Source organism: Ascaphus truei, chromosome 4, assembly GCF_040206685.1.
Source record: "Ascaphus truei isolate aAscTru1 chromosome 4, aAscTru1.hap1, whole genome shotgun sequence".
In the NCBI taxonomy this organism is placed as follows: Eukaryota; Metazoa; Chordata; class Amphibia; order Anura; family Ascaphidae; genus Ascaphus; species Ascaphus truei.
This window is the reverse complement of record NC_134486.1, coordinates 373,096,235-373,123,965: the sequence shown is the minus strand read 5'-3', so window position 1 is coordinate 373,123,965 and position 27,731 is coordinate 373,096,235. Positions and strand designations below refer to the sequence as shown.

Here is a 27,731-nt window from a genome sequence, read left to right as displayed (position 1 = left end):
TTTTGAAGACAAAAAAAAAAAATCTATCCTTTTTGATTACATAGTAACCGATGTCTCTCTGGCTTAGTTCTGATCAGAGTTCTGAAAACGACAAGGCGGAAAGGCTGTCGGAAATAGGTCGGCTGAAGAACAGCATGAAAGCTCTTCGTGATCAAGAGATTACCACCAACGAGCAAATGGACCAGTATCAGCATGCTATTTCTAAATACAAGGAAGAGCTTACTAGGCTCAGGTATGTTCATTTGTACATTGATTTACTAAATACAGCTCAACCCCGTTATAACGCGATCCGTTACAACGCGAATCCGCTTATAGCGCGATGCAAGCGTGGCTCCCAATTTTCGTATTTATGAATACTTTACAACACGATTATTGGAATCTTAAATACTTTATTGTACAATGCATACAATTGTACATTATTTCTAACGTGATCCGCTTATAACGCGATGTGATTCTTTGGACCCCAAGCACAGCGTTATAAAGGGGTTGAGCTGTATATGGAACATACTAAATATACCCAATTGTATTCTGGTTTCCTGGCTTTTGGTGCCATGTGATGTCCAGACTCATCTTGGTCAGACAACTAGTAAGTGTACAGTGCTACCTTGTGTACCTGCTCTCTGGTAAATACCAAGTAGAGGCCCTTAAAGTAGTGAAACCTCATTTTGTTTGTAGGGGTCTGCAGTACATTACACATCCCTTCTGTAATGTATCAGAAATGGGCTGTTAGAAGTGCTTCTGTTTACTTTTCGAGGCATTAATGGAACGTGAAATACCACTTATACCACTTAAAGAATCCTTCCCTATCTTAATAAAAATAAACATTCAACCAAACGGTGTGTGTGTTGATAGGAGAGGTAATAAAACACACACACACACACTTTATATTTATATAGAGTTGCAAAAGAGCTACCAGTTTCAAGTCCCCGATGGATTTATAATTACATTTTGGGTTTAGCGTTCCAGAGGTCCATTTCCTGTGTGGCCCCTATGAGGTCTTTTCGGCATGTTTAGCTGAATGAAATAGTGGAGGAATGCCTTTAAAATAACATTTCCGGACTAAAACCTAATTAGATTATCACTCCAAATGGGACCTTCTAGCAGCCACACAGCCACAGGACCTCTCTGGGACTCTGACTCAGTGAAGTAACACCAAAGCCACAGGAGACTAGAAGCTGGCAGCTCTTCTGCAACTAGAAATAAATACAGTAATAACCAGCTAATAACACTCTTCAGACAGTCACAATATTATCTGCTCATCCTATTGGGGGCTTGGGTGACAGAAAAGGGAAAGGTACTTGTAAACACAGATACTATAGTAGAAGGAAAGAGAATCTATTGTGTGCTCTACACTCGCAATTCTTAAATTAATCACACATACTGTTTGATAATGCTCTAAATAAAATACTTTTTAGGATCAACAAACAACAAATTAAAATACATTATTGATTCAGTTTCAGTGCCTTCTAAAAGAGCCCTATTTGCTACAGTGATAATGAATCTCAAATGCTGAGTAATATCTTATAGTGATTGATTTTCACTTGAAAAAGAAGTGCTTGATGAGCTGCCTTTAAGGCCACGATTATTGTGGCGGCATGCGCGTGATGTAATGCGTGCCTGCTGGACGGGCGAAACATGAACTTGAGGTCAGAGGGGGTGTGACCATGATGTCACGTGAGCGGTTCGCCCTCATTGGCTGAACCGCACACGTGACCCGGCCGTCGTGTGACAAACACAAAATTGTTTCTCGCGAAAAAATGGCCATGCCACCGCGCTTGTTCACGCCCACTGTCGCGCTCACTATGGGAGCCATCATCAAGGTACACACTTGTTCCGGCGGCGCACGCCGTCACTATAATCGTAGCCTTAGGCCGCAATTAGTGGCAGCAACGGCACACGAGCGGTGCGAACAAAAGACGTCTTGTCTGAGGCAGCCCATAGAGTGGGTGACCGATTCTCAAGAAGACAAACTATTTTGTCTTTGGCGGGCGACAGCCAGGTCACATGCGTGATTCTGCCAATGAGGGCGAACCGCTCATGTGAAGTCACTGCTACGCCTCCCCAGGCCTCGGTGCAGGTTTTGCGCGAGTGACATGTGTGTGTGACATCACGCGCTCTGTCTCCCTTACGCGACCACTAGAATTGCGGCCTTACACGGCAGAACACTGGGTTTGACATAATATCCCAATTTATGCACTGTAGAGATGGGTAGAAACAAAAATATTGAGGGGTGGTCTAAGCCAGGGGTGCGCAAAAAACTAGACTTTTGGGGGGTGGGGGGGCATGCTGATAATCAATTCGGGTGCCGTGTCCTCAAAGCTCCACCATGTGGAGAGAGAGAGAGGGGGGCGGGGGGCTACTCCGGGCCGAGGGATACTGAACACAAGCTGAAAACACCCCCTTGGGCCTCTGCGCATGCTGTCGTAACTAGTTCTAGGCCCCGGGAAAGCTGTCTGTGGCCCTGCAACCAAATCGTGGTACAGTATGTAGGTCCTAGCATTACTGCAAAAAAGTGCACTTGCAAAAAGCTCTCATAACCTCTCTAAGGTCACGTTCAGGGTGGCTGCTACGGACGCTTGTTGTATTAATTTGTTATATATTATGTGGTATGTTTTGGGGTTTCTTGAGCTTGCTGGGATTCTGTGTGTTTTATCACCATTTTATATAACCCTGTTAGCGGCGGCAAAGGACGATGCAGAAGCACCTTTGACATTTTTAACGTGTTTTAAGATATTTTTTATTTTTTTACATTTCAAATTGGAACAGCAAAACAACAAATATCTTAGAAAATACAACAATACATACTTTTCTTTGGGTCACAAATAACGAAGGAAAGACGGCCATGATTTCAAAATTGCTGTGATTTAAAGTATTAACTGTTTTATTTTGCCACATTACTTTAAACCAGCGTTTCCCAAACTTTTTTTTCTGTGACCCTGTTATTTTTGAACTTCTCCTTCGTGACCCACTAAAAAATTTATCGCCTATAGGTAAAATAAAACAGTTATGAATGTCCATACAGATTTCATATATTCTCCCAATCCCCTCTATACTCTCCCCCCCCCCATTCTCTCTCTGACCTGCACAGAAGCACACAGTCACTGACCTACAGACACTCGCACAGACAGACCAACACAGACACTGACCATGCACAGACACAGCCACTGCTGGCCTGCACAGACACACACACAGTCACTGATACACACACACACACACACACAGCCACTGACACATACGCACACACAGACACTGATACACACACACACACACAGACACTGGTACACACAAACACACAGACACACACATTGATACACACACACACACACAGCCACTGATACACACAGCCATTGATACACACACACACACACACACACACACACACAGGCACTGATACACACACACACACACTCTCCCCTATACACACACAGACACACACAGTGAATTACAGGCAGCGACGGATGTGAGTGACTGGAGAGGGGGGCGGGGGAGAGAGGAAAGGACGGCGATCCAAGCAGGCGGCTCCACCGCCTCCCCCTGCCCGTCAGCGACTGCGCAGCCACCATTGCCCGCCCCCGTGCCCATCTCCCACACCAACTGACATAGACAGTGGGTGGGTGGCTGGGAGACGGTGACAGTGACAGGGTGACAGTGACTGGGTGGGTGGGTGACAGTGACTGGGTGGGTAGGTGTGTGGGAGAGGGTGACTGGGTGACAGTGACTGGGTGAGTGACAGTGCCTGAGTGGGTGACAGTAACTGGGTGGGTGACAGTGACTGGGTGGGTGACAGTGACTGGGTGGGTGGTAGACGGTGACAGTGACTGGGTGACAGTGATTGGGTGGGTGACAGTGATTGGGTGGGTGACAGTGATTGGGTGGGTGACAGTGATTGGGTGGGTGGCAGTGATTGGGTGACAGTGACTGGGTGGGTGACAGTGACTGGGTGGGTGACAGTGACTGGGTGGGAGACAGTGACTGGGAGGGTGGGAGACAGTGACTGGGTGGGAGAGGGTGACTAGGTGACAGTGACTGGGTGGGTGACAGTGACTGGGTGGGTGACTGACTGGGTGGGGTGACTTACCTTGCCGCCGGACGCTTTCCCCCGCTGCCCCCGATATCCCCGCGGCAGCTGCCCGGGACGGGAGGTGGGCTTGGGGGCGCGGGAGGTGGGCTCGGGAGGGGGGGGGCATGGGAGGTGAGCTCGGGGGGAACACGGGAAGCTGGCCGCGGGGGGAAGCGGGCCGCAGTAGGAGCTAGTACTTCCCCCTCCATCCCACGTAATGTGCGGGCCGCAGAGGAGCTAGTACTTCCCCCTCCGTCCCACGTAACGTGCGGGCCGCAGAGGAGCTAGTACTTCCCCCTCCGTCCCACGTAACGTGCGGGCCACAGAGGAGCTAGTACTTCCCCCTCCGTCCCACGTAACGTGCGGGCCGCAGAGGAGCTAGTACTTCCCCCTCCGTCCCACGTAACGTGCGGGCCACAGAGGAGCTAGTACTTCCCCCTCCGTCCCACGTAACGTGCGGGCCGCAGAGGAGCTAGTACTTCCCCCTCCGTCCCACGTAACGTGCGGGCCACAGAGGAGCTAGTACTTCCCCCTCCGTCCCACGTAACGTGCGGGCCGCAGAGGAGCTAGTACTTCCCCCTCCGTCCCACGTAACGTGCGGGCCGCAGAGGAGCTAGTACTTCCCCCTCCGTCCCACGTAACGTGCGGGCCGCAGAGGAGCTAGTACTTCCCCCTCCGTCCCACGTAACGTGCGGGCCGCAGAGGAGCTAGTACTTCCCCCTCCGTCCCACGTAACGTGCGGGCCGCAGAGGAGCTAGTACTTCCCCCTCCGTCCCACGTAACGTGCGGGCCGCAGAGGAGCTAGTACTTCCCCCTCCGTCCCACGTAACGTGCGGGCTGCAGAGGAGCTAGTACTTCCCCCTCCGTCCCACGTAACGTGCGGGCCGCAGAGGAGCTAGTACTTCCCCCTCCGTCCCACGTAACGTGCGGGCCGCAGAGGAGCTAGTACTTCCCCCTCCGTCCCACGTAACGTGCGGGCCGCAAAGGAGCTAGTACTTCCCCCTCCGTCCCACGTAACGTGCGGGCCGCAGAGGAGCTAGTACTTCCCCCTCCGTCCCACGTAACGTGCGGGCCACAGAGGAGCTAGTACTTCCCCCTCCGTCCCACGTAACGTGCGGGCCGCAGAGGAGCTAGTACTTCCCCCTCCGTCCCACGTAACGTGCGGGCCGCAGAGGAGCTAGTACTTCCCCCTCCGTCCCACGTAACGTGCGGGCCGCAGAGGAGCTAGTACTTCCCCCTCCGTCCCACGTAACGTGCGGGCCGCAGAGGAGCTAGTACTTCCCCCTCCGTCCCACGTAACGTGCGGGCCGCAGAGGAGCTAGTACTTCCCCCTCCGTCCCACGTAACGTGCGGGCCGCAGAGGAGCTAGTACTTCCCCCTCCGTCCCACGTAACGTGCGGGCCGCAGAGGAGCTAGTACTTCCCCCTCCGTCCCACGTAACGTGCGGGCCGCAGAGGAGCTAGTACATCCCCCTCCGTCCCACGTAACGTGCGGGCCGCAGAGGAGCTAGTACTTCCCCCTCCGTCCCACGTAACGTGCGGGCCGCAGAGGAGCTAGTACTTCCCCCTCCGTCCCACGTAACGTGCGGGCCGCAGAGGAGCTAGTACATCCCCCTCCGTCCCACGTAACGTGCGGGCCGCAGAGGAGCTAGTACTTCCCCCTCCGTCCCACGTAACGTGCGGGCCGTAGAGGAGCTAGTACTTCCCCCTCCGTCCCACGTTGGGAGCGGGGGGGGGGGAGCCCCTGCTTGCTCTGCGCATGCGTGCGGGACCGCAGGGGAATCACGCCAATTTTTTTTTAACTTGAGAGGGGGGCACCGCGTGGCCAGACTCGCTGCGACCCGGCAATTTTGGTTTCGTGGCCCGGTGCCGGGTCGCGACCCACCATTTGGGAAACGTTGCTGTAAACCATTCCCATTGAAGTCAATAGGCCTGAACTGTTACTCCAGTCGGTACAGGATAAGGCCCTGAGTATTTGTGTGGTTTATGTGATGCTGGTTGTTCTCAGATATTCTTAGATTTTTTTTTAATTGTTGGCAGCCATGTTAAATGTTTCTGTAATTGTATCGTAGTGTTGGCTTTTCTTGGGAATTATGTGCACTTTTATGTAACTTCTTGTGTAGTTGCAATTTTTAAAACTTTTTTCAAACTGTTGCCCTGCGAACGGGCTGTGACGTTTCTATATCTCAGAACTCAGATAACTTGTCAATTGTTGACATTCATGGATTTTAGCAGAGCTACAGCTGTATTTTCATACATAAGATATATAGCTGGATATCTCCTCTTCCTCCTCAGGAATGAAGAGCGTGAGGTGAAACAGAGACTGGAACGACACAGAAGACAGTTAAATGAATTCCAGGACAGTAAAACGGATAAATTGAAAAGATTTGGACAACACATGCCATCCTTTCTCGCCCTAATTGAAGATTTCTACAGACAAGGGCGTTTTACAAAGAAGCCCGTTGGGCCATTGGGTACGTTTTCTGAGATAATATGTGATCTATATATAATTATGCTATGCTATTATTGATAGCAGTTTGCCAACATATTCTATACAAAATAACAGCCAAACATAAATAGTGCAGCTCATCCCCCTTATAACGCTGTGCTTGGGGTCCAAAGAATCACCTCGCGCTATATGCGGATCGCGTTAGAAATAAGTCTGATAACCACAAGATGCGGCAATGCAGAGCACAGCGGAACAACAGGACTCGCTGTCCTGTGGAGTCCTGTTGTTCCGCTGTGCTCTGCATTGCCGCAACTTGTGGTTACCAGACTGTCTACACAACCCAGCAGAAGCACGCACATCAGAAGAAAACGGGCATGGTTCACGTGAGTCTTTGCATTGCAGCAATTTACTGGGAGGTGCACTACAGGTGTCCATAGGCGGTTATAGACTTGGTCTTTATGGGGAGTGATGTGGTGGGGCTTATATATATCTCCGCTTACAGCACTCACCAGGACTATATATATGTCTTTATTTCACGCCCACCTGCATACCCCAGCACTCATCTGTGTATAATACCAACCGTTTATTATTCTTCTTCAATCAAGATTGTATATACATTTACCACTTTTGGTCATTAGTAGCACTATTACAGAACTATGTTCTTCTACCCCGCGTTAGAAATAATGTACGATTGTATGCATTGTACAATAAAGTATTTAAGATACCAATAATCGTGTTGTAAAGTATTCATAAATACGAAAATTGGGAGCCACGCGTGCATCGCGTTTTAAGCGGATTCGCATTTTAACGGATCGCATTGTAACGGGGTTGAGCTGTACTATGTATAATGGCATGTGGAATATATATGTGAAAAGGCATCTTCTGGCAGTTGATTTCTGCTGCAGTAAAGATTCCAGGAGCATATAACCTAATATGAACAACCCCAGTGGGACAATGGAATAAAGAAACACAAGGAAAATGGCTTGTGATGTTGAAGATGTTAGATCATGAGTGATGCAACTAGAATACATACAGTATGTTTCCTGTCAGCAGCAGTTAGTTTTGTGGAGAGAATTGTGTGTGTGGAGATGAAGGGCGAGAAAACAATAATGTTTGTAAAGAAAAGGTGTCAACACTGTATGCCTTAAAGGTGCATTCCCACATAGCTGTCTGAAAGCAACCTTTTGAACAACAATTTAACAATCTCGGCTTCTTTAAAACAATCTAATCATTCTAAAAGCAGATATTTGACATGTTTCCAGGTCCCCATGTGATATGGTAAGCTCCCCTAGTACACACCACTTGCAATGTTTATAGTTTTTACTAGTGTTGACGTGACCAAAAAGCTAATCTAAATACATGAAAACCCACCAATTTCATCATTACTAACAAGTCTATATTCCTTACCATGCTGCATTTTCCCAGGGAAATTAAAATGAACTTCACTGATCTTAGGAGGTTTATAAACGTTCTAAGAACGGCACTTGCATGGCTCTTAGAACGTCTACAAACGCCGCCCTGCTCCCCAACCTCCTCGCCACCTGACAGGGCTCTAAATCTGCCTCTGTGTGCTGAAACCTCTCATCTGATTTTCTGGGAAGTGCAGGTGAGATGTCATTTGAGCTTTTTTCAAAAAAAAAAAAAAAAAAAAAAAAAAAAAAAAACTAATTCTAAGTCGATGGCTCCTTTTTCCCCTATTGAACTCCAATCTCACCCTAGTGACTTGGGAATGGTGGGAAAGAGATCTGGGTTAATTTTGATACGGAAATGACTTACAATCAAATAATTGCGTTCTGTATTTTTTCTCTGGGTATGGGAGCAGCCAACTTCCACTGATTGCTTTGGCTCCTGTTGCTTCGGGAGTAGTACGTCATCAGAAATTTGAATGCCCCAGTTGGTAATGATTTTGTTGCCTGTTTTTGTTTGTTTTGTCTTCAATGTAGGAGCTTGCATCCGTCTCAAAGATCCCCAGCTTGCTCTTGCCGTGGAAAGTTGCCTAAAAGCATTGCTTCAAGCTTTCTGCTGTGATAATCATAAAGATGAAAGAATGCTACAGAGTCTTATGGCCAAACATTTTCCACCAGGTCTGAGACCACAAATTATTGTCTACGAGTTTCGAAATGAAGTTTATAATGTTGGGCAAAGGTGAGATTTCTTTGATTTGAAGAACAGTTGTTGCCTTGTGAAGGTCTCTACATTTTTTTTATTGTAAGCAAGCTTTAAACAAGAGCTTATCTTCATTCTTCTATAATTAACTGACCAAACCCAGAGATAATCTTTTGGCCACTCTCACTGTATTTAGCAACACCTGATCATTCTAAGGGGTTTAAACCACCTATTGTTTTCCTCCATAAACGGCCTTTACTTTTTATTTTCATGCATACTACATATTTGACTAGCAAATTATCCAGCTGTTTTGAATATAAGATTAATGTTGATGTATTTGCTGGCCCTTTTTAATATGGTTTCCAATTTCCTAAAAGTCTGTCTGTGTCTCCTGTCTGTTGTGTCTCCTGTCTGTTGTGTCTCCTGTCTGTTGTGTCTCCTGTCTGTGTGTTTAAAAAATGGTTGAGACTTAGTCCTCGTTCAGGGTGGCAGAGACAGGAGGTGGAGGGCGTGTGTGCGCTCGTCAGTCTGCTGGGCGATGTGTGCACATCATCCCCAGCAGACCTTTGCTAGCGTTGAGGAGGCGGGTCTACAGACCTGAGGTTAGGGATGGGTGTTGCTCTGTTCAAATAATTTTCAAGAATGATTTGATTGGCTAACGAAGTACCAGTGACGCTGCTGCAGCTTGAAAACAACTTGAGTTGTTTATGCAAACTGTAGCAAGCGTCAACTCTGTACTTCGGAGATGGGTAGCTGCTACCCTGACAACCGCTATTGTGTTTAAACACCTTGTTTCGGACGTGCGCGGTTGCGAAGCAGGCACCCTGAACAAGGCCTTAGAACTACTGTGTGACCATGCTCATGCTTCTATAAAGAAAGTAAAAGATTAAGATTGATAGACAAGTTCCTACATGAGTTTTATTTCACATCCTTGCTAAGTAGATGCAGATTTTCAAGGTAATACAGTATGCATATCACTTTTATTGATGTATTTTTTTTTCTATTATGTAAAAAAAAAATGTGGGGCTTGCATTAGGTTATTATATGTGTATATATGTTGCTTAAATTAATATTATTTCAAATATTCCTCTAGAGCCGTGTTTCATCCAGAATTTCCAACAGTGCTGAATGCGTTAGAAATAGATAACACCGTGGTTACAAATTGCTTGATTGATATGAGAGGCATCGAGACGATATTGTTAATTAAGGTATGCAAATTGGACATCCCTATTTAACTTACTGCAATCCCAACCGGTTTTCAAACTTCGCCTTGGTAATGAGCCAGTCAACATATGTGGTCATGATCAGGAGCTCAAAGCAGGGAATGCTTTGATATGAATGTCACTTTGTGTATCAGTGTGTGCTGAGCGGACTGGAGCTCTTTTTCCATTTTTACTAAATGACTGCCATTCAGTTTCAGTGCCCAGATTTTTTTGTGCAAGCCAAGTCTTAAATTCTGAGCACCACATACCCTTAGCTGTCATTGCAAGCCCCTTTAACATAAGCCCCTGCTAAATCCTCCATTGACCATACAGTTCCAACCATTGAGATCCCTAATCATATTGACCTGCTACACCCAATCACTAACTATTTTTGCACTCCCCCCGTATAAATTTGAGCGCATTATATTTGTTTTTTCACCTTCCAGTTATGGTCCATTCACTTCCATGGGCTTTAGCGTGTATGTTTAGCTCTTGGAGATTGTCTTATTGCATAAAACCACTTAAATTGCCAGGAGACGATGGCTGATATTTATTTATTATATTTCTACTGAGCTCCGCTGCCCAAGTCAGCCTAGGTAGGCCACACAAGCGTCGAGATGCTCTGGCGACGGTCTGTTGACTTGGTATCTTAAAGCTGCAGTTCAAGCTTTTTTTTTTTTTACTTCAATAGTTTCATGTGGGCAATCTCTACTTACCTAAAGAACTGCATAACTGCCGGTCAATTTGTTCTCCGTCTATTGATCAGGCGAAGTTTGGCGACATCTTTAGATCTGGGGAATGTAAATGGTTGCTATTTGAACAAACATGCTTGTTAAAATAGAATACAAGAAAATTGGTCTTTTAAAGTTGTTGTTTTTTTTTTAAACAGAAAATGCTAAAAGTTTTTTTTTTTTATTATAGAACTAATTTATTAAAAAAACACACATGCAGGATATTGCTTGAACTGCAGCTTTAAATGTGGCACATTCAACTAATGATAACTGTAATTATTGTAACCTATTAAACATATAATTATATATTTTTGAATGTTTTTCTCCGAAGTCAAAACTTAGGGACTGATTTTTACTGCATGATCTATCATCGTGAACATGCATTTTCTAATTGGTGTGAGAATCCCGTTACCTTATAAATGAGGTGGAGCAAACCGGACTAACAACAAGTTGACTCTGAATGCACAGTACAGTATATTAAGTGCGGACTAGTGGTGGGCAACATGAGCCCTCAGAAAATCCATACATTACCTAAATAACCTGCAGCCTTATCTCTGTAATTGCCCTTCATGCCTTGCACCCCTCTAATTACCGTCAAGGTAAAGCAGCGTTACCTTTTCCAAACCAGTTTCTGTGCGGCCTTACCCCTTCCTGCGTCTTCCAAAGGCAAGCCTGACCTCTCTTGGAGCATGTCTGTATAGCTGGGCCCCTGAACTTCAACAAGGAGAGAGTGCAGGGTTTGGGGGCCCAGGTGAATCCTCCATGGGCCACCTATTGCCCACCAATGTTGTAGACCTGACCTTGAGGACTGGAGTTGGCCACTCCTGGTGTAGACAATTTCAAAATTACTGACTTTCAGAAAATAGTTAAATACTTAAAAAAACCATATTGAAGGTGTCCCCTACATTGTTGGCTCAGTTTGGTGAGGCTGCATCTATTGTTTACATTTTCTCATAGAAGGCAATTGCTTTTTTGTTGCTTGATGAATGAATAAAATCACGATACACTGTATTATTCACCCTGCTGCGCGGAGCTCATGCTTTTTACTGTAGCTTTGTATACTCTAAGAAAGTGATTTACGCCTTATCCTCAGAAATTATTCCCAAATAATTGACACTCACGGTGGACTTCTTCGTTATTTAATACTTGATTGGGGAAAATAACGCCATACGTCTTTGATTTGAGTCTTTGAAAATGTCTTGCAGAATAACAGCGAAGCTCGAAAAGTAATGCAGCAAAGCGTACCGCCTAAAAACTGCAGAGTAGCCTTTACTGGAGAAGGGGACCAAGTGTTTACTGACCGCTACTATTCATCGGATAACGACAGAGCTAAATACCTGAGTGGAGATGTGGAAGTGGAAATAAGGTGTTCTATTGATTTCTGATTGCATGATACTTCTTTAGTACTCGAGATGTGGATTGCTGAATTAAAAGGAGCATTGAAACTTTTAATTATATCAAATAAATAATTAACTACTTAATTACAATAAGTTCCATGAAAATAAAACTCCCAACATAATTATAAAGCAAACATTTATCTAAATTGGAATTAATAATTTAGCTTGGAAGCGGCAATCTTGCCATATTGCCTGCTCCCATTTTATATATACGCACACGTGCACACACATGTATACATACGCACATACACACATACATTCACACACCTACTTACCTTGGGGTTCTCTGGTAGCTTAAATTGGTTATTTCATGCTCCAGGGTCCTTCCGGTTACCGAGATACTGGTAAAGTTACCGGCATTACTTCCGTTTTTCTTGGGTACTTAAATGATAGTCGAGTTGCAGTGGGAAGCCACAGCAGGGGTTGCCAATTCCTTTTGGCTTACTTGGCCAGCGAGATTTGAACAGCCATTTTGTTTCTCATGGAGGTGCAGAGACACCAGTAACTTTGGGAACTGTGGGGATGGGGGTTATTTAAATAAAATAATCAGTTCGAAAAAGCATTTATCCTTTCCCATTTAGTATTCCAACCCTGTTAATAATTTAATGATCATTAGGTGGAGTTTTATTTTTAAGCCTTAAAACAGTGCTGGAATTAAGTTCTTCCCCCGTGTGTTTGTGTGTCTTCAATTATACAACAGTAAACAAGGAAGCCTCAATGCATATCCAAGCTGGCAAATTATTTGATTCATTTCTATGGTTTTTTTTCTTATCATTTTGGCTCATTGGCCGAAACACGTTAAGCCACCAACCATGTAAAGGAAGACCCTATCAGCAGGTCCTACACTACTCAAACAGTGTCCTTTTACATTTCCTCCACTGCATAGAGAAACGCGGAAACTAAACAATGATCTAGTCGGTAGCATGGGATGCATAACATGTACGCAGTGCCTAAGGTGTTAACAATTAGAGCAATATTTGTGGTATGTGTGAGCTACAGGGGAATTAACCAGAAGTTCCATAAGAATTAGTGGAAATATGTATACTTGCCAAGATTATTGATGCAGGAAAGATCATCTCCAACTACCTCCAGGGGCAGGAAATCTCTCAAGGATTACCTGTGTTTACGTGAACCTGCTGATTAGCGCTTGCATGGGTGAGCTTAAATTAAGAGGGACCACATACCCCCCAACAAGATACAATTAGACACAATCTTAGCGGGCTCAAAATCCAGACCCACAATATTATATATTTAATTGTGCCAACTGGAGTCCATTTTCATATAAACATATATTACAGTTATTAGATTTAAACTTAGAAACATAAATGACTTCACTTCTGACTCCTGACTAGCTGAGAAAATGTAAATACAAGTTCCTACACAATAATTCATGTTGCTCTTGTCAGGCTCACATTCTGAAGTGTTTTCTCAGTGAAGAAAACATTAGTAGTCTTATATATTTGCAATAATACAAACTATCCAGCACTCACTGTCTATATAAATCATAAGTCAAAAATGGAATGATACCAAAAAAGTATAATTTAATGTATATACAAGCGAACTAAAACCACATACGACAACCACTAAAAAATGCAACATAATAGAAAAATAAACACAGACAGTCCAGTGAAGTGATAGGGGGAGGAGGGAAACCAAAGGGGGACAATACAATAATGGGTACAACAAGGGGAGACAGAGGGGGGGGGGGCAACGTTTCGGCGAACACCCCTTTTTAGGCCCGTTCCCCCTCACTCCAAAGGAACAGAGGGGTACTTCCCTGTCCCCACAGCCCACAGAGACCAAATCAAGTACCAAACAAAATTAAACAACCCCCCACACAAATAGAAGGAAAAAGTCAGCTTTGTTATATAACTATGACTTATGATTTATATAGACAGTGAGTGCTGGATAGTTTGTATTATTGTATATATATTATTCGAGGAATTGGGTCCTCTTTTATCCTTGGCACCCTGCACTGCTTATATATCTACTACTGATTTGTGAGTGCTGTTTATCAGTATTTTGTTCAGTCTTATATATTTAACAATACTTGTTTTACAAATCAGTTTTGAAGAATATATATTCATGTCGGGTGATAACTGGTAATTATACTGCTAATGATTAATGTGCAGTTGAAATTATTACACTGCTTTTTAATATATGGGTATACCAACATATTAGTGTGGGGAGCCAATTAAACTGAAATAGTCTCAAATGTGATATCCATTCTAAATCTATAAAACAATACTTTCAAATATTAGAGGAATGTAACCATTAACTCACGTGCTTCATTACAGCTAGAATGTAACTTCGTGTGTGAATTTGGGAGGTTTTAATGTATTGGGACTCTGCATGTCTAGATACGTTTGACAATATTGAAACCGCTCATATTATACAAATGTATTAAGATGGGATGTTAAAACATTTGACAAATCTCTGACCTAATGTTTTCAAGTCTTAATCCATTTATTTGGAGCCGTTTGTGCAATGTCTTAAATTTATTTATTTTTTGTTAAATCTGTACTAAACCTTCAGTTCTTGTCTCTTATTTCTCTGCAGTCACTTGGAGAATGAAGTTAGAAATATGGTAGCACAGTTGTCAACATACCAGCAGCGTTTGCACGCCATAGAAAATGACATTCGCCAAAACGAGGACTGTTTAAACCGGTGTAATCAATCAAAGAAAAAAATACAGGTAAATTAGGTGTATGCTTTGGATGGTTACCTTTTTTGGGGCATCAGCATTTGTTTTTGTATTTTAATGCCTTTCGCTCTTCTGTTCACAAATATATTCCACTAGCTGAGAGACCCGGCGCTGCCCGTGAGTTAAATTTCCTGCTCCCTCTCCCCCCTATTTCTGTGCTCCCCCTCTCCCACCCCCCAGAGGGAGGGAGGGACAGTGGACAGGAGGGAGGGGTGGGGACAGGAGGGAGGGGTGGACACAGTGGACAGGAGGGGGGGGACAGTGGGAGGTGAGGTGAGTGAGCACTGGGGAGGGAGGTGAGGCCTTTTTTATAAGGGGGCTGGTAGCCATGAGTGTTTATTATAGACAGAGGGTGGCCCTCGCCCCACACAAACCATGTCCGCCCACTCTGTCTGACATTGACACACCTACTGGCTGTCTGGATTCTGACTGACCCCGCAGCGAGGGTAAATCCTGTAGCCTCTGATAGAGGGAGCAACCGTCACGCGCCAAGGGGGAGGGGTGAGCGCGCTGACAGTGACGGGTCTTTGGGGGGGAAAACACGCACCTGACAGGAGCTGGGCGGGAACAGACCGCCTCACTATTGGCAACGCCGCCATCTTTTTTGACCTTACGCGAGTGCCCAGCAGAGGGGGTGAGCGCTCGGACAGTGGCGGGTCTTTGGGCGGGAAAACACGCACCTGACAGGAGCCGGGCGGGAACAGACCGCCTCACTATTGGCAACGACGCCATAGCCTGAGGAAAGAAAGAGCGACATCTGGTGGGAGTAGCTGCAGGAGGAAGGGAGTCATTCCGGAGGCTGCCTGGCCACTGCCTGTCTCCCCGCCGGGAGGGAGGGAGGGAAGTGAGCGCCGGGGAGGGAGGTGTGTGTCTGTGTGTCTGTGTCTGTGTGTGTGTGTGTGTGTGTGTGTGTGTGTGTGTGTGTGTGCGTGCGCGTGTGTGCGTGCGTGCGCACCTGACAGGAGCCGGGCGGGAACAGACCGCCTCAGTATTGCCAACAACGCCATAGCCTGAGGAAAGAGAGAGCGACATCTGGTGGGAGTAGCTGCAGGAGGAAGGGGGTCATTCCGGAGGCTGACTGGCCACTGCCTGTCCCCCCGCCGGGAGGGAGGGAAGTGTGTGTGTGTGTGTGTGTGTGTGTGTGTGTGTGTGTGTGTGTGTGTGTGTGTGTGCACAGTTGGGTGACGTCAAGAGCCACCAATCTGATTGGTCCTCAGCCTCTGGTCAATCAGATTAACCGCAGCTAGTACCAACCTTTTGATTTTATATATTAAGATATATAAATTTATTTTACTTTTCATTTAATTCTAATCTAATCCTTTATTCTTCTTTATATAAAAAAAAAAGAAACATCGTGGTGGATGGAGATCTTTCTCTCATCCCAACCGGTTGCAATACTACACTTGTTACAGTACACTTCTTTTTAAATAGAGTTTTTCAATGAACCAATAGCAGATTAATATCATATACTGTATGAGGCTCAGAATATGCTGTTAGGTAAAGGGTGGGGGTTAAACGCTACAACCCCCATGTTACCGTGATCCCATCGTGTTTCGGGTCAGTGGGCCCTTTACTAAACGAGATAAAGGTGCAGTATCTCTAAGATTCCAAGTTTCTTCACTCGGGAAGACTACTCTTCACGATACCAGATTTTTCCAATTATCCCCACTAAGAGGTTTCATTACATGGGAATGTAAAGTACTAATGCCCTGCATCTTTAAAATGTTTTACCATTGCTTCTTCCCCCATCATATTGAATTGCTGCTCTGCTAACTTATTCTGTCTCGTAGTGCCCTAATGATACACCCTATATACAATATGGACTGTGGAGAAATTGGTGCCTCGGTGTATAACAAAGGGATAGGCGCGCTAAAAATGTTCAAAAACATTTCTTTTATTGGCCCACATTTTTGGTGGGCTTATCCCATTGTTGTTTTTGTACATCTTCTAAGTGCTCGAATAGCAGCACCCTCTCCAGCAGTCTGACTTTTACCAGATACGTGTGTGCCCCAATCCCTTCAGTATGTATGTATTTGCCTGGAGGAGGCAATGTGACTGTAAAGGTTAATGCATCACAGATGCAGTTACTTCTATTCTGACTCCAAAAAGATGTGGGCATGTATCTTCCCAAATATCCCACTGGAACATGCACTCCAGTAGTTATAGCACACACGGTGCATTGCAGTAGTCCTAGCATTATGTTCAGTAATTTTACAAATCAAAGAAATCGTGATGATCTGTGACCAAAACTTCAGCAAGGTGCAATGAAAAGATTGTGAGGAAGTGATGTGCAAAGTTATGGGCCCAATAACTCAGGTGTTTGTGTACACCAGTATTACCTCCTTGTTTTTAACGGAAATCCAATAGTGTGGAGTGTATAGATAAACAAAATGACAGTTCATCCAGGAAGTTTGACCAGGTAGATCGCATATTGAATTGCAAGGCTTTTAAAAATAAAATAAACACACTCTGCTTACTATTACAATAGCCACATTCTGATTTTTTTGGGGGGTGAATGACGGGGGAGGACTCAAAATTGTAATTCCTTTTATGAACATACTAGTAGCAACTATAGCCACTGAAAGGATTTAAACCGCATAAATGAATATTTCTGTTTTAACATTGTAGGGTTAGAAGAGTGGTTTTGAAAATTCAAGAATTCAGTGGCATTAAATAGACTACTTGGAAAAAACGTGGAATTCAGGGGTAACTTCAAACCGTAGCTGAGCTCCTGGGGCCCTATACAATGATCTAAAGCTGTTTCATTGCGACTTAAACCAGGGGTGAAGTTAACAAATACACAGATACCCAGCAAGCTCTCAGAAACCCCCCACTGTGTATTTTTGTCACATTGGCTTCTGTTCTGAACTTCTTTGTTTCTTGTTCACTAACTTTTCAGTCTGCGACCCCTGCCTGCTGCCCCCTCCCCCTCCCCCCCACGTTGTCGTCGGCATCAAGTGACACTGGCGGGGTCACATGATGTCACATCGCGTGCTCCCACAATGTTATTTGACCGCACGTTGCCATGATGACGCTTCAGCGAAGGGATGTTGCAAAGGCCACGCGTGATCCCCGGCATTTAATTTAAACGCCTTGGGGAAGAGTGCGGGCCCCAGTTTGCGCACCCCTGACTGATAGTAATGGAGCAGAACATTCATGACCACAAACGTCATCTTTTTGAGCGTTCTTTTTTTTTTTTTTTTTAAACAAAGGATGGCCGTTCTTACTGTTATTAAAACTATGCCATCCAGTCAACTTGGGAATAGCATTTGTGATGTCATTTTTAAGGAAATATTACCAATATAAATATTTTCAAGATTTTTAAAATGCCTGCTCTTGATGAGCAAGATGTTTTAACATTTTGTTTTTTTAAATATTGCACATGCTATGAGGCCGGTAAGGCTACCATGTTTTAACTGTTTATTGCCTACCTCATTGAACAAAATCAAAAGTAAGAATAGTAACTTTGAACATGTGAATTCAACCCTGTACACAAAGGTAATGCATTGTGTACAGTGAATGTGTTTTGAAAGTGGTGATAACTACATGTGCATAGGGAAATCTATTGCGCTTTTTTATTTAATTGTTATAAGCATTCATTATACTGTTGTGTAACTGATTAAAAAAAAATCATTTATGTGTTACTACGGCAAGATACACTACTCCACACGGCATCCGGGGATCCCCGATGCCAGAGCAACATGAGGTTTTGTTGGGCAAGAAATAGCTGCAGGGTCATCGGGAGAGGTTTGTGGCTTGCTATTGTTGAACCTGCCAGCCATCTTTGTAGTTTTTTGTAGTCTTCTCAAAGAAACGACAAAAGTAACTCTTGTTGCTCGGGTGCGGATAGTCCCTGGGGGTAGAGGAACCACTGATTTAGCTCTGAGTTTAGTTATGCTGGAAATAAAAAATATTTTTGTGGGATTGCTGCATTAAAGTTTAAACTGTTAAACTGCAACTGCCTTTCTTTAAAAGGTTTTCAGTTATAGTTCACAACATGTGCCTTTGTACAGTTGCATTCTTCAACTGTCATTTGTTCCTTACGAAAATGAAAGAGCAGAAAAGGACAAGGTTGCCAAGTGACAGCGATACCCTTTTGATTGTACTGTATTTCCATATGACTTAAAAAATGGAAGGAGCACATTTCGAATACGCTATAAATCTTGCACTTTGTGTGCTTTGTTCTTTATGGTTTGATAATTTTAGGATTGTTCACATGATTAAGGGCTTCATACATAGAAGCTTTCACTTAGCTTGCAAGCATGTTGACTATCTTGGTGAAACTTTTCATTAATACACACATGGATCAAGGGATTTGGACTTTTATGATGGCAACTGCAGACTGCATAGATGGTGTGACAATAACCATTATATTCTATCTGCAGTCTTCTAGCCAGTCGTATCACAGTTCTAGTACAAAACAGTAGATTAAGCTCAAAAAGGAAAAAAGGACATTAGCAAAAATATGGTGAATGGTGGTGTTTTTCTTTTTGTTCTGGTTGCATATTTGTTCTTTAATTTATTTCAGTCTAGTGCTGTTCCTTGGTTTGATGAGTTAAGTAAATTTCATGCTCGCCTCTGTCTGTGACAATACAACCTCTTTGAACGGTTTGGAATGCATTGCAGGTTCTTCTGGTTATCGAGGAGGGGAGCTTGTGTGAGCGCGTGCGTGCGTGCGTGTGTGTGTGCGTATGTGCGTCAAGGAGGGAAGAGAGACAGAGGGGAGGAGGAGACAGACTGATGAGGGAATGGAAAGCAGTGTGCACATGGGGCAGGAGGGAGTGCAAACAGATGGGAGGAGGAAAGGGAGTGATAGCAAGGAGTGGAGGAGACAGATGAGATGAGGGAGTGTAGTGTGCACAGAGAGGAGCAGACACAGTAAGGCAGGGAATGCAAATAGAGGTGAGGAGATGGGCATTATGGAGGAGAGTAAGGTAGTGAAGAGGGGACTAGAGAGGAATTACAGAGAGGGGTTAAAACAAAGATCTGCTACTGTAGATCGGCGTATGTTAATCTGGGTACAGCTACTTTATTTATAATGCGCTAAAATATTCTGTAGCACAGTACTATAGGGTTGGAGGATGAAAACAATAAAATATCAAACATTAACACACACATTGTTACAGTAAGTAAAGAAAGCCCTACCCCTTAGTGCTTGCAATCAATAAAGAAGGGTAAGTTGAAACATAGGGTACAGGGGGATGAGAAGGTTGGTGCGTTTTGGATAGCTGCTTGTTATTTGAAGGAGTATGCATCAGGGAAGAATTAAGTGGGACTCTGCGGAGGAGCTTTGCGAGCAGATAATGTGTGAAGATGGAAATGCTTCAACATATATATGAAATATTTTATCAAAGTCCAGTAACAGAGCAGCTGTTACATAAGCAAATGGCTCCCTTTGGCTGCCCTTCAGCTGCCACCAAAGACTTTGCTGCAACTCAGGTGTTGTTTCTAAGAGCATCTGAGGTGATGTGGAAAGAGTTGAGTAGCAAACAGACTCCCACTGCAGAGTTGCAGGGGGGAGGTGCTGATGATATCCAGAGCTGAGTTGTCCCTTATCCTGATAACTCTGTCCACTCCAAACCTCCCATTCCGCTCTTAGGGGCCACTTTTGCTTTGACAGGTATTTCAAATAGCATCTGAGGGGAAATGAACACAGTTGAGTAGCAAACAGACCCCCACAGCAGAGACGCAGGGGGGTGGTAAGGACGATATGCCGGTCTTTGAAGGGTTGTCTGTCTTCTCCTGATGATTAAAAGCTATAAAAACACTTGAAGCTTCTGAAGCTTGGATGAGGGATATTGGAGCTCAATCGACGTTAAGTGCCATTCAAGTTAATGGCAGTTCAGACCGAATTAAAATCCGCATCAAGCCTGGATGTCTGCGAACACCCACCCCCCTCTGTTTTAGATCGTATAGTCCAGGATAAAAACTGGGTCTTCAGCAAGCATACTCTGTAAACAAAATGGTCCAGCGGGCAATAGAAAATGTTCGCTGTCATTGTGAGGTTGGTAACTAACCCCAGTAGCCTTATATGTAATCTGCCACCAAATATTTTTTTTTTTAATCGGCACAAAAACGGCATCTCTGGAAACCGGGAGTTTCCGGATGACTGGGGCTCCCCGGTTCAGATGACACTTTTAATTATTTTTTTAAAAATAATTAACCGAGGTCGTTTTGCTTTTCTAAACAGAATATTGAAATGGATAGATGGTAGGGGAGAGTTGGACAGTACGTGGCAGAAAATGCCAGAGTTGGGATGCAGCATGGGAGATGTCTTGGAGATGGCAATGAGGGAGGAGGAGTGATGTCAATCATAAGCCCAGCACGTATGTTGATTTTGACTCTGAGAATTTAGTGGTTTGCATAGGAGGGCGGCAGAGGAAGAATGGTGTGTGCAGTAAGTAAGCGAAGTAGCGGCATTTAGCATGGACTAGAGGGGGGACAGGTGGCAGAGGATTTTGAAAATGTATTTTACTGTTTAGCCCTGTTGAAATGCTGTTATGTCAATTTTACTTTTATTGCATTTTTCCTTTCAGATACAAATTCGTCAAGAATTTGGTCGCTTAACCGATCTGGAGAATGTGGAAGAGCAACAATCTATAGACATCGCTACACTAGTAAGGATATCTGCCTTTTGTGCTAAACTTGAGAATATGATTGCCTTTTTTTTTATTTTGATGAAAGCACTTATATATGTAAAATCGTTTTCAGTATTTCTTCCATAGTTTAGGACAGGGGAGCGCAAACTTTTTGTGCTGACATCACGCCCCCCTGTCTCTGCCCCCAGCTCTCGCGCCCCCCCCCCCCCTGCCTACCTTTATCCGCGTCAGATGACGCTGCGTGGGCGTGTGACGCCGTGTTACCATGGCGACGCAACACAGACTGCTGAATCCCGGTAAGTAAACAGTTGCAGGGGCCTCACGCGATCCCCCGGCATTTAATTTAAACGCCTGGGGGAAGAGCGCGGGGCCTCTGCAACTGCCCGCGCCCCCCCCCCCAGCACAATCTCCCGCCCCCCACTTTGCGCACCGCTGGTTTAGGATATGCTTAATGTCTTAGTGCTGCTTTGGTTGAGAAGTAGTTAAGAAACCACCCTAAATAAAGTAGGAATTCTGCCGGTTTTGAAATGTTTCACTAATTTTGACTAAGCTAACGTATTTTTAAGAATATTAATAATAGTATTCATGTTTTGAAGGCCCTGTAAAGAATATTTGACAATATGTTCTCTGAGATGTAAAATTGCTTGCAGATGGTAAGGCATATTCTAAAATACAGATTTAGCAGAGCGAGCTGTTCCTTCCATGGTGTAGTTTTTTGGTAAATTTGTCAAGTTTTCCACATGGGAAATCGTGCCAGAACTGCTCCACTACAACCAAAAAAAATGTAAGGATTTTTTGCAAAAGTGATACCATTTTTAGCTGCTTCTTTTCGAGAATATGGGGTCTGTACGCAATTTGTGGCCATGATTACATGTGGCATTCCCATTGAAAAGAGTAGCATGCAGATTTAAAGTAGCGTTATGGTTGAGCTGGACTTGCCCTTGGGTTATGTTTTGGGTTAGGTTGTTATAGCTTTATTGTAGCATAACTTTTGCGCCAATTTTACGCACATTACGGCATGTCTCGCAATAGTGGGTGCTACATCTGTAAGTGCCTGCAAAGGACTGAAATAGATACTATGTCTTGTGAGGCAGCCGTGTTTGATTGGAATGCAAATTGTGACGCTAGATATTTGTACTACTTTGAGCCTCAGGAGGTTATTCATTAGACTGAGCGTACCAATTTAACTTGGCATTATCGTGGTTTAATGAATAATCACCCTAGTACTCTTTGTTTCAGACTGCTGCTTACAGAGCAGCAGAAACTTTTCCTATCCCTTGTGCTACAATGTAAAACCTCAGGTGAATAGAGGTGTGGAATGATGGGGATAATAATAATGAGTCTCAATGTAGCTCAACCCGTTATAGCGCGATCCGCTACAACGCGGATCAGCTTATAACGCTGTCAATGTGACTCACGATTGAAAAAAACCTCAATCTGTTTATTTATTTATTTTAAGCAAAATGGCCGCTCCGTGAGGACTTACCCGGCTTCTGCAGCTCTCTCCTCTCCCTGCTTCATCAGGCTGCCCACGTGCGCATCTCCAAGGTGTTTTTGTATTGCTAACGGACACACACACATTGCCTTTAAGTACTGTGAAGTAGAAGTTAAGTTTGATAATAGTCAATGACATCACACCAATCCTATGGTGTAGCAGGTATTGAATCGCTACCAGTGTATGAAGGGTCATGTTTTGATTCCTGCATGGTATGCTAAAATTATTAGTGTAGAGGGGAGGTGTGTGTGTCCGTTAGCAATAAAGCATTGAATGTTATTTAAAAAAAAACCGTTGGCAATGTGTGCATGAGGACCGAGCCTGATGAAGCAGGGAGAGAGGAGTGAGCTGCAGATGCCGGGTAAGTCCTCGCACGGCAGCTATTTCGCGATCCCAGTTATAACGCGGTCTCAATATGTGGACTCGAGCACCGCGTTATAACGGGGTTCAGCTGTACTTATATAGTGTGTATGTTTATGTATATACATTTATGTATATAGAATATTTGTTTGTAATTGCTTTTCTTATGTAGCACTGGCTGTGTATGCAGCGCTGTACTTAGAATTTTGCAGACACAATAAGTTCTTGCCCTGAAGAGCTTGCCATCTAATGTGTGTATGCCCGTGTACAGGGTGACTCCCAAGGTCACAGGGTAGAGCTCACACTACACGTTGAACAAGGTCGATTCATTTCCAAGGTTGTGTTGTTACCACAATGCTATGCCTTCAGGATATTGTGAGAAAGCTGTAGCCTGCTGCTAATGCTGATGAAATAGAATAGAGAACATTTGTTAAATGCAGGGGGGGGTTCAATTGGGCAAACGAGCACCATGTATCTTTTATAACTTCAGCCTTCTTTGATTCTCTGCATCTCACCTTATTAAGAATAACAATTCTGTTTCACCCCAGGACTACCTGCTAGCAAATTTCCAAATTGAGGTCCGGGGTCATTTTTTTCTCTCATTTAGACTGTTCACACATGCTGTTACTAAACTGAACAGCTTCAACTCCGCATGGAGCTAAGTTGTTATGCACATTTATTTTCTCTCTTCTGAAGAGGAGTCGTTATTTCTTCCTTTAAAATGTGGAACTCTGATTGCGGGTTTTGCCCACACACACACACAGACATAGGGAAACAATGTTTGCTCAGTACCGGTTACATTATTTTCAATAGGATGAGATTACACACCTAAAATGTATTTTGGCATCATAGCATCAAAATGACATTTTTTTCTTTTCTTTGGAGTAAATCAATCAGTTCTTTGGTATTCTGCTGGCAAGGAAAATGCATAATAATAATTGTTCTTGTATAGCGCTGCTAGTTTTTACGTAGCGCTTTACAGAGACATTTTTGCAGACACAGGCCCTGCCCCGTAGAGCTTACAATCTGTTTTTTTTTTGTTTTGTGCCTGAGGCACAGGGAGATAAAGTGACTTGCCAAGGTGACAAGAAGCCGACACCGGGAATTGAACCAAGTTCCCCTTTGCTCCAGTGTCTTAAGTACCAGTGTCTTAAGTAGCAGTGTCTATGTTCACTGAGCCACTTCCTCTCCCTTACCTCGGAGGCTTTCTTCATATTCTGGAATTTGGATCTATCCAGGAGATGGGAACTAAAAGTGCTTGAACATCATGGTTGAGCCAAAATAAATAAACACTGCAGCATCAATGGATTGCAGCTTCAGTTTCCCGGTGACATGTAAGATTTTGTTGTTTAAAAGATTTAAATTTTTATTACCAGAGGCCAGCAACGCATTGCAAAACATTATCCAGCAGAGATTTGTTATGGGAATTACAGTAGGGATTTGGAATCGAGATTTCAAAAGCTGCAGTAATTGTGGTGTGACGTTAAAATGAGATTCTGATCAAATTGGTTAGATAATGTAAAATATTGATACATTTGTTCCTCATAATATCAGTTTGCTTGCTCAGTGCAACAAAAGACCACTTTGGGATTGTGTGACTAGGTTAACATGGTTAATCTGTTTATTGCCATTCAGGAGGATAGACGTATTTAAGTAGGAGTCACTTTAGTGGCATGGTAGTGGCGCAGCCTTTGAAATGGGTGAACCCGATTTGGAATCCCAGTGTCCCCTTGTAACCTTATGCAAGTAACAATCTTGGTAAGGCGGCGTCCATGCTGCCGAAGACCGCGTGGGGGTGGGTGCGCGTGGCGCGATCACAATGCTTTAAGGCAATGATAGCACCCATAGACAGTGAGTGCGACAGGAGGGGGCGAGCAGTGCGTGAGGAATCGGTTCAATCTGTGTCCTCGGCGCGTCAGCCAAGTCACATGAGCGGTTCGCCCAATGAGGGCGACCCAGCTCTGTGACGTCACAGGAACGCCCTCAATGTCGTGTCTACGTTGTCCAAAAAACGCGGGTGATGTCACGCGTGGTCATCGGCAGCATGGACGCATCTTAATAAACTCTTCAGGGCTTGGACTTGTTGTGCCTGTAAAAACCTATGCATCTATGATTAATATTGGCACCATATAAAAAGAAAATACAGTATTTATATACCTTGAAATAGATTTCTTGGTCTCAGGTTTTTGTGACCCTGCTGCCAAGGTATTGGTCATTTCTCTTAGGAGATAGATACAGAAAAGTTACATACTAATCAGCTGCTTTATGAATTACTTGTATAATTTCTACAGTTTTATTCATTTGGATGTTTCTTCACTCATTCTAGTGACATATGACTGGCATCAAGATGCTTCATACCCATAATGAACGTGCAACACTATATGTCTATGTACACACACATACTAGTTATATTCAAACTGTTTTTTTCCGCTCTACGTTAAAGAATAGAGGTAAAACCGTTATCTGAGCCCCCTGATATACCTTTTTGGATAATCACCATGCTGGTAAAGAACTTTTATGTAAAGCTATTACCATTGCATACTCCATTAAAGAAAACACCTAAATGTTGCCCATATGGGATCTCATTTAGATAAATGGTGATTTTAAGTACGTACAGTTAGAGCTACATATTAATACTATAGAATACAGCTTTTTCATTATCACAAGGAAGGTGTTTTTTTTAATTAAATATGAAGTGGTGCTATATTAATTAGCTATATAGTTATGTTTGTCTGAGCCTTTCTTTTGCATTATGATTGCTGGCAGGAGGGAGAAGCACAAGAAAACAAGAGTAAAATAGAAGGTGTTAGAAATGAAATGGAGCAGGCACGGGAAAACATGGAGGAGTTGAAATCTTTGCTAATAAAGTCAGAGCACAAATATGAAGAAATTAAAGTGAAAATCAACTCTGTGTCTGAGGTAGCTGATCCAGTGAAGGTATGTCTTTTTACTCCAATTTATTTCTATATATGCCGAACCAGCAATCTAGACTGCTCCCACCAGCACAAACTCAAGGGCGGCTTCAAATCTTACACTTTAATATGCCATAACCCCAAGGAATGTCGAACCAGGATGAGCCACTGAGTTGTTTTAATGACATTTTATGAAGTCCACAAGGCGGCTAATAAACTAAACCTTCTTCTTTAAGATGACTCTTCCTGTTGGGAAAGACTTTTGAAATATTTGTGAAAGTTGAGCTGCCCTTTGTCAAGGAGGGGTAAAACCACCCCTCTGTAATTTAGTTTACCTGGAAAGCACAAGGAATTGACCTGCAAAGTACAGAAAACTCTAGGGCAGGGGTGGCCACCAACAGGTCAGGTTTTCAGATATAGAAAGTCTGTCCTGCGCTCTGGCAGCTAGTATCAGCACTCTGTGGTGTCAATGTGAGTCACATAGAAAAGTATAAACGGACCAGGAGATAGGTCAGAGCTGGGGAGGGAAACCTTACATATGTAAGCTCACAGACCTCGGTCCTGCTCTCCTCTGAGCTCCGGTTCCAGGCGTGCAGCCTTCTGAAGATAGAGCATGGAAAGGAAAGGATCCGGCGCTACCACCTGTGACAAACTTCAGGGCACTTCCGGGTTGTAGAAAAAACTTTATTGGGACCTCACGAACACACAGCTACACCACAATCTCCCCCTCAACGCGTTTCACGCTATGATCAGCGCGTCTCCAAGATGAAGCTGATCCTAGTGGGAAACGCGTTGAGGGGGAGATTGTGGTGTATCTGTGTGTTCGTGAGGTCCCAATAAAGTTTTTTCTACAACCCGGAAGTGCCCTGAAGTTTGTCACAGGTTGTAGCGCCGGATCCTTTCTTTTCCAGGTTTTCAGATATCCCTGCTTCAGCACAGGTGGCTATCATTGTCGGCCCTTTTTGAGCCACTTGTGCTGAAGCAGGGATCTCCTTAAAATCTGATCTGCCGGTCCTTCAGGACTTGAGTTGGCAACGCCAGTAACATTTTATCAAAATTCATTTTTGGATTAGCCGTCTGAAAATGTTGCCAATAAGATTGGGCTACTCTAATCAGAAGGGTCTGAAACAGAATAAAATGTGAGGAAGCAGGTTCATCTTGATAGACACTACTCTATCAAACCAAAAGATTAAGGTTGCTCCATTTGTCTTCTTTAAGACATTTAAACATTGACTGTTGGTTACATTTATAAAGGTTATGGTGAACAGTTCATGGTTAGATGCCAATATATCTAATCTTAGAGATGTTAAATTTAGGATTACAATTCAACTCGGTTAGTTTGAGAAAGTGCTTGAGGTAAATAAACATCTGACTTTAATGGGGAATTTCGACCAAAAGAAGTACGATCATCCACTTAAGCGGATAGAATAAGCCCCTTACTGTTTTTTTCCTAGTGTTGCTAATATAAAAACCATGAAGCCCACCATAATCGCAACCATTTTTAACACTTCTATTCCACCAAATGGAACCTTTTCAAAGTTGCTTCATTTACTGTACATTGCACAATTCTGTCCAAACATTTGAACAATGGGGCAACACTGTAAAATATAGTCTAATTAGACAGCAGCCATTCATTGCTGGCCACATTGCGCAAATAAGGGGTTCATTTTTGTGTTCTCTCCGCTATTTAAATGCAAAATTATTCAAACCGTGTACT

The 27,731-nt window shown here is 43.9% G+C and overlaps 1 protein-coding gene across 3 annotated transcripts in view; it reads left to right on the top strand.

Annotated features, from left to right (window-relative positions):
- Positions 1-27,731, top strand: part of SMC6 (structural maintenance of chromosomes 6) — a 96,385-nt gene that overhangs the window by 30,059 nt on the left and 38,595 nt on the right. For all 3 annotated transcript variants that reach the window (XM_075598410.1, XM_075598411.1, XM_075598412.1), the window contains exons 13-20: positions 68-232; positions 6,355-6,533; positions 8,452-8,653; positions 9,708-9,822; positions 11,753-11,913; positions 14,504-14,639; positions 21,185-21,265; positions 25,869-26,039. In XM_075598410.1, coding sequence (XP_075454525.1) covers positions 68-232; positions 6,355-6,533; positions 8,452-8,653; positions 9,708-9,822; positions 11,753-11,913; positions 14,504-14,639; positions 21,185-21,265; positions 25,869-26,039 — 1,210 coding nt within the window. The remainder of the gene's footprint in view (positions 1-67; positions 233-6,354; positions 6,534-8,451; positions 8,654-9,707; positions 9,823-11,752; positions 11,914-14,503; positions 14,640-21,184; positions 21,266-25,868; positions 26,040-27,731) is intronic.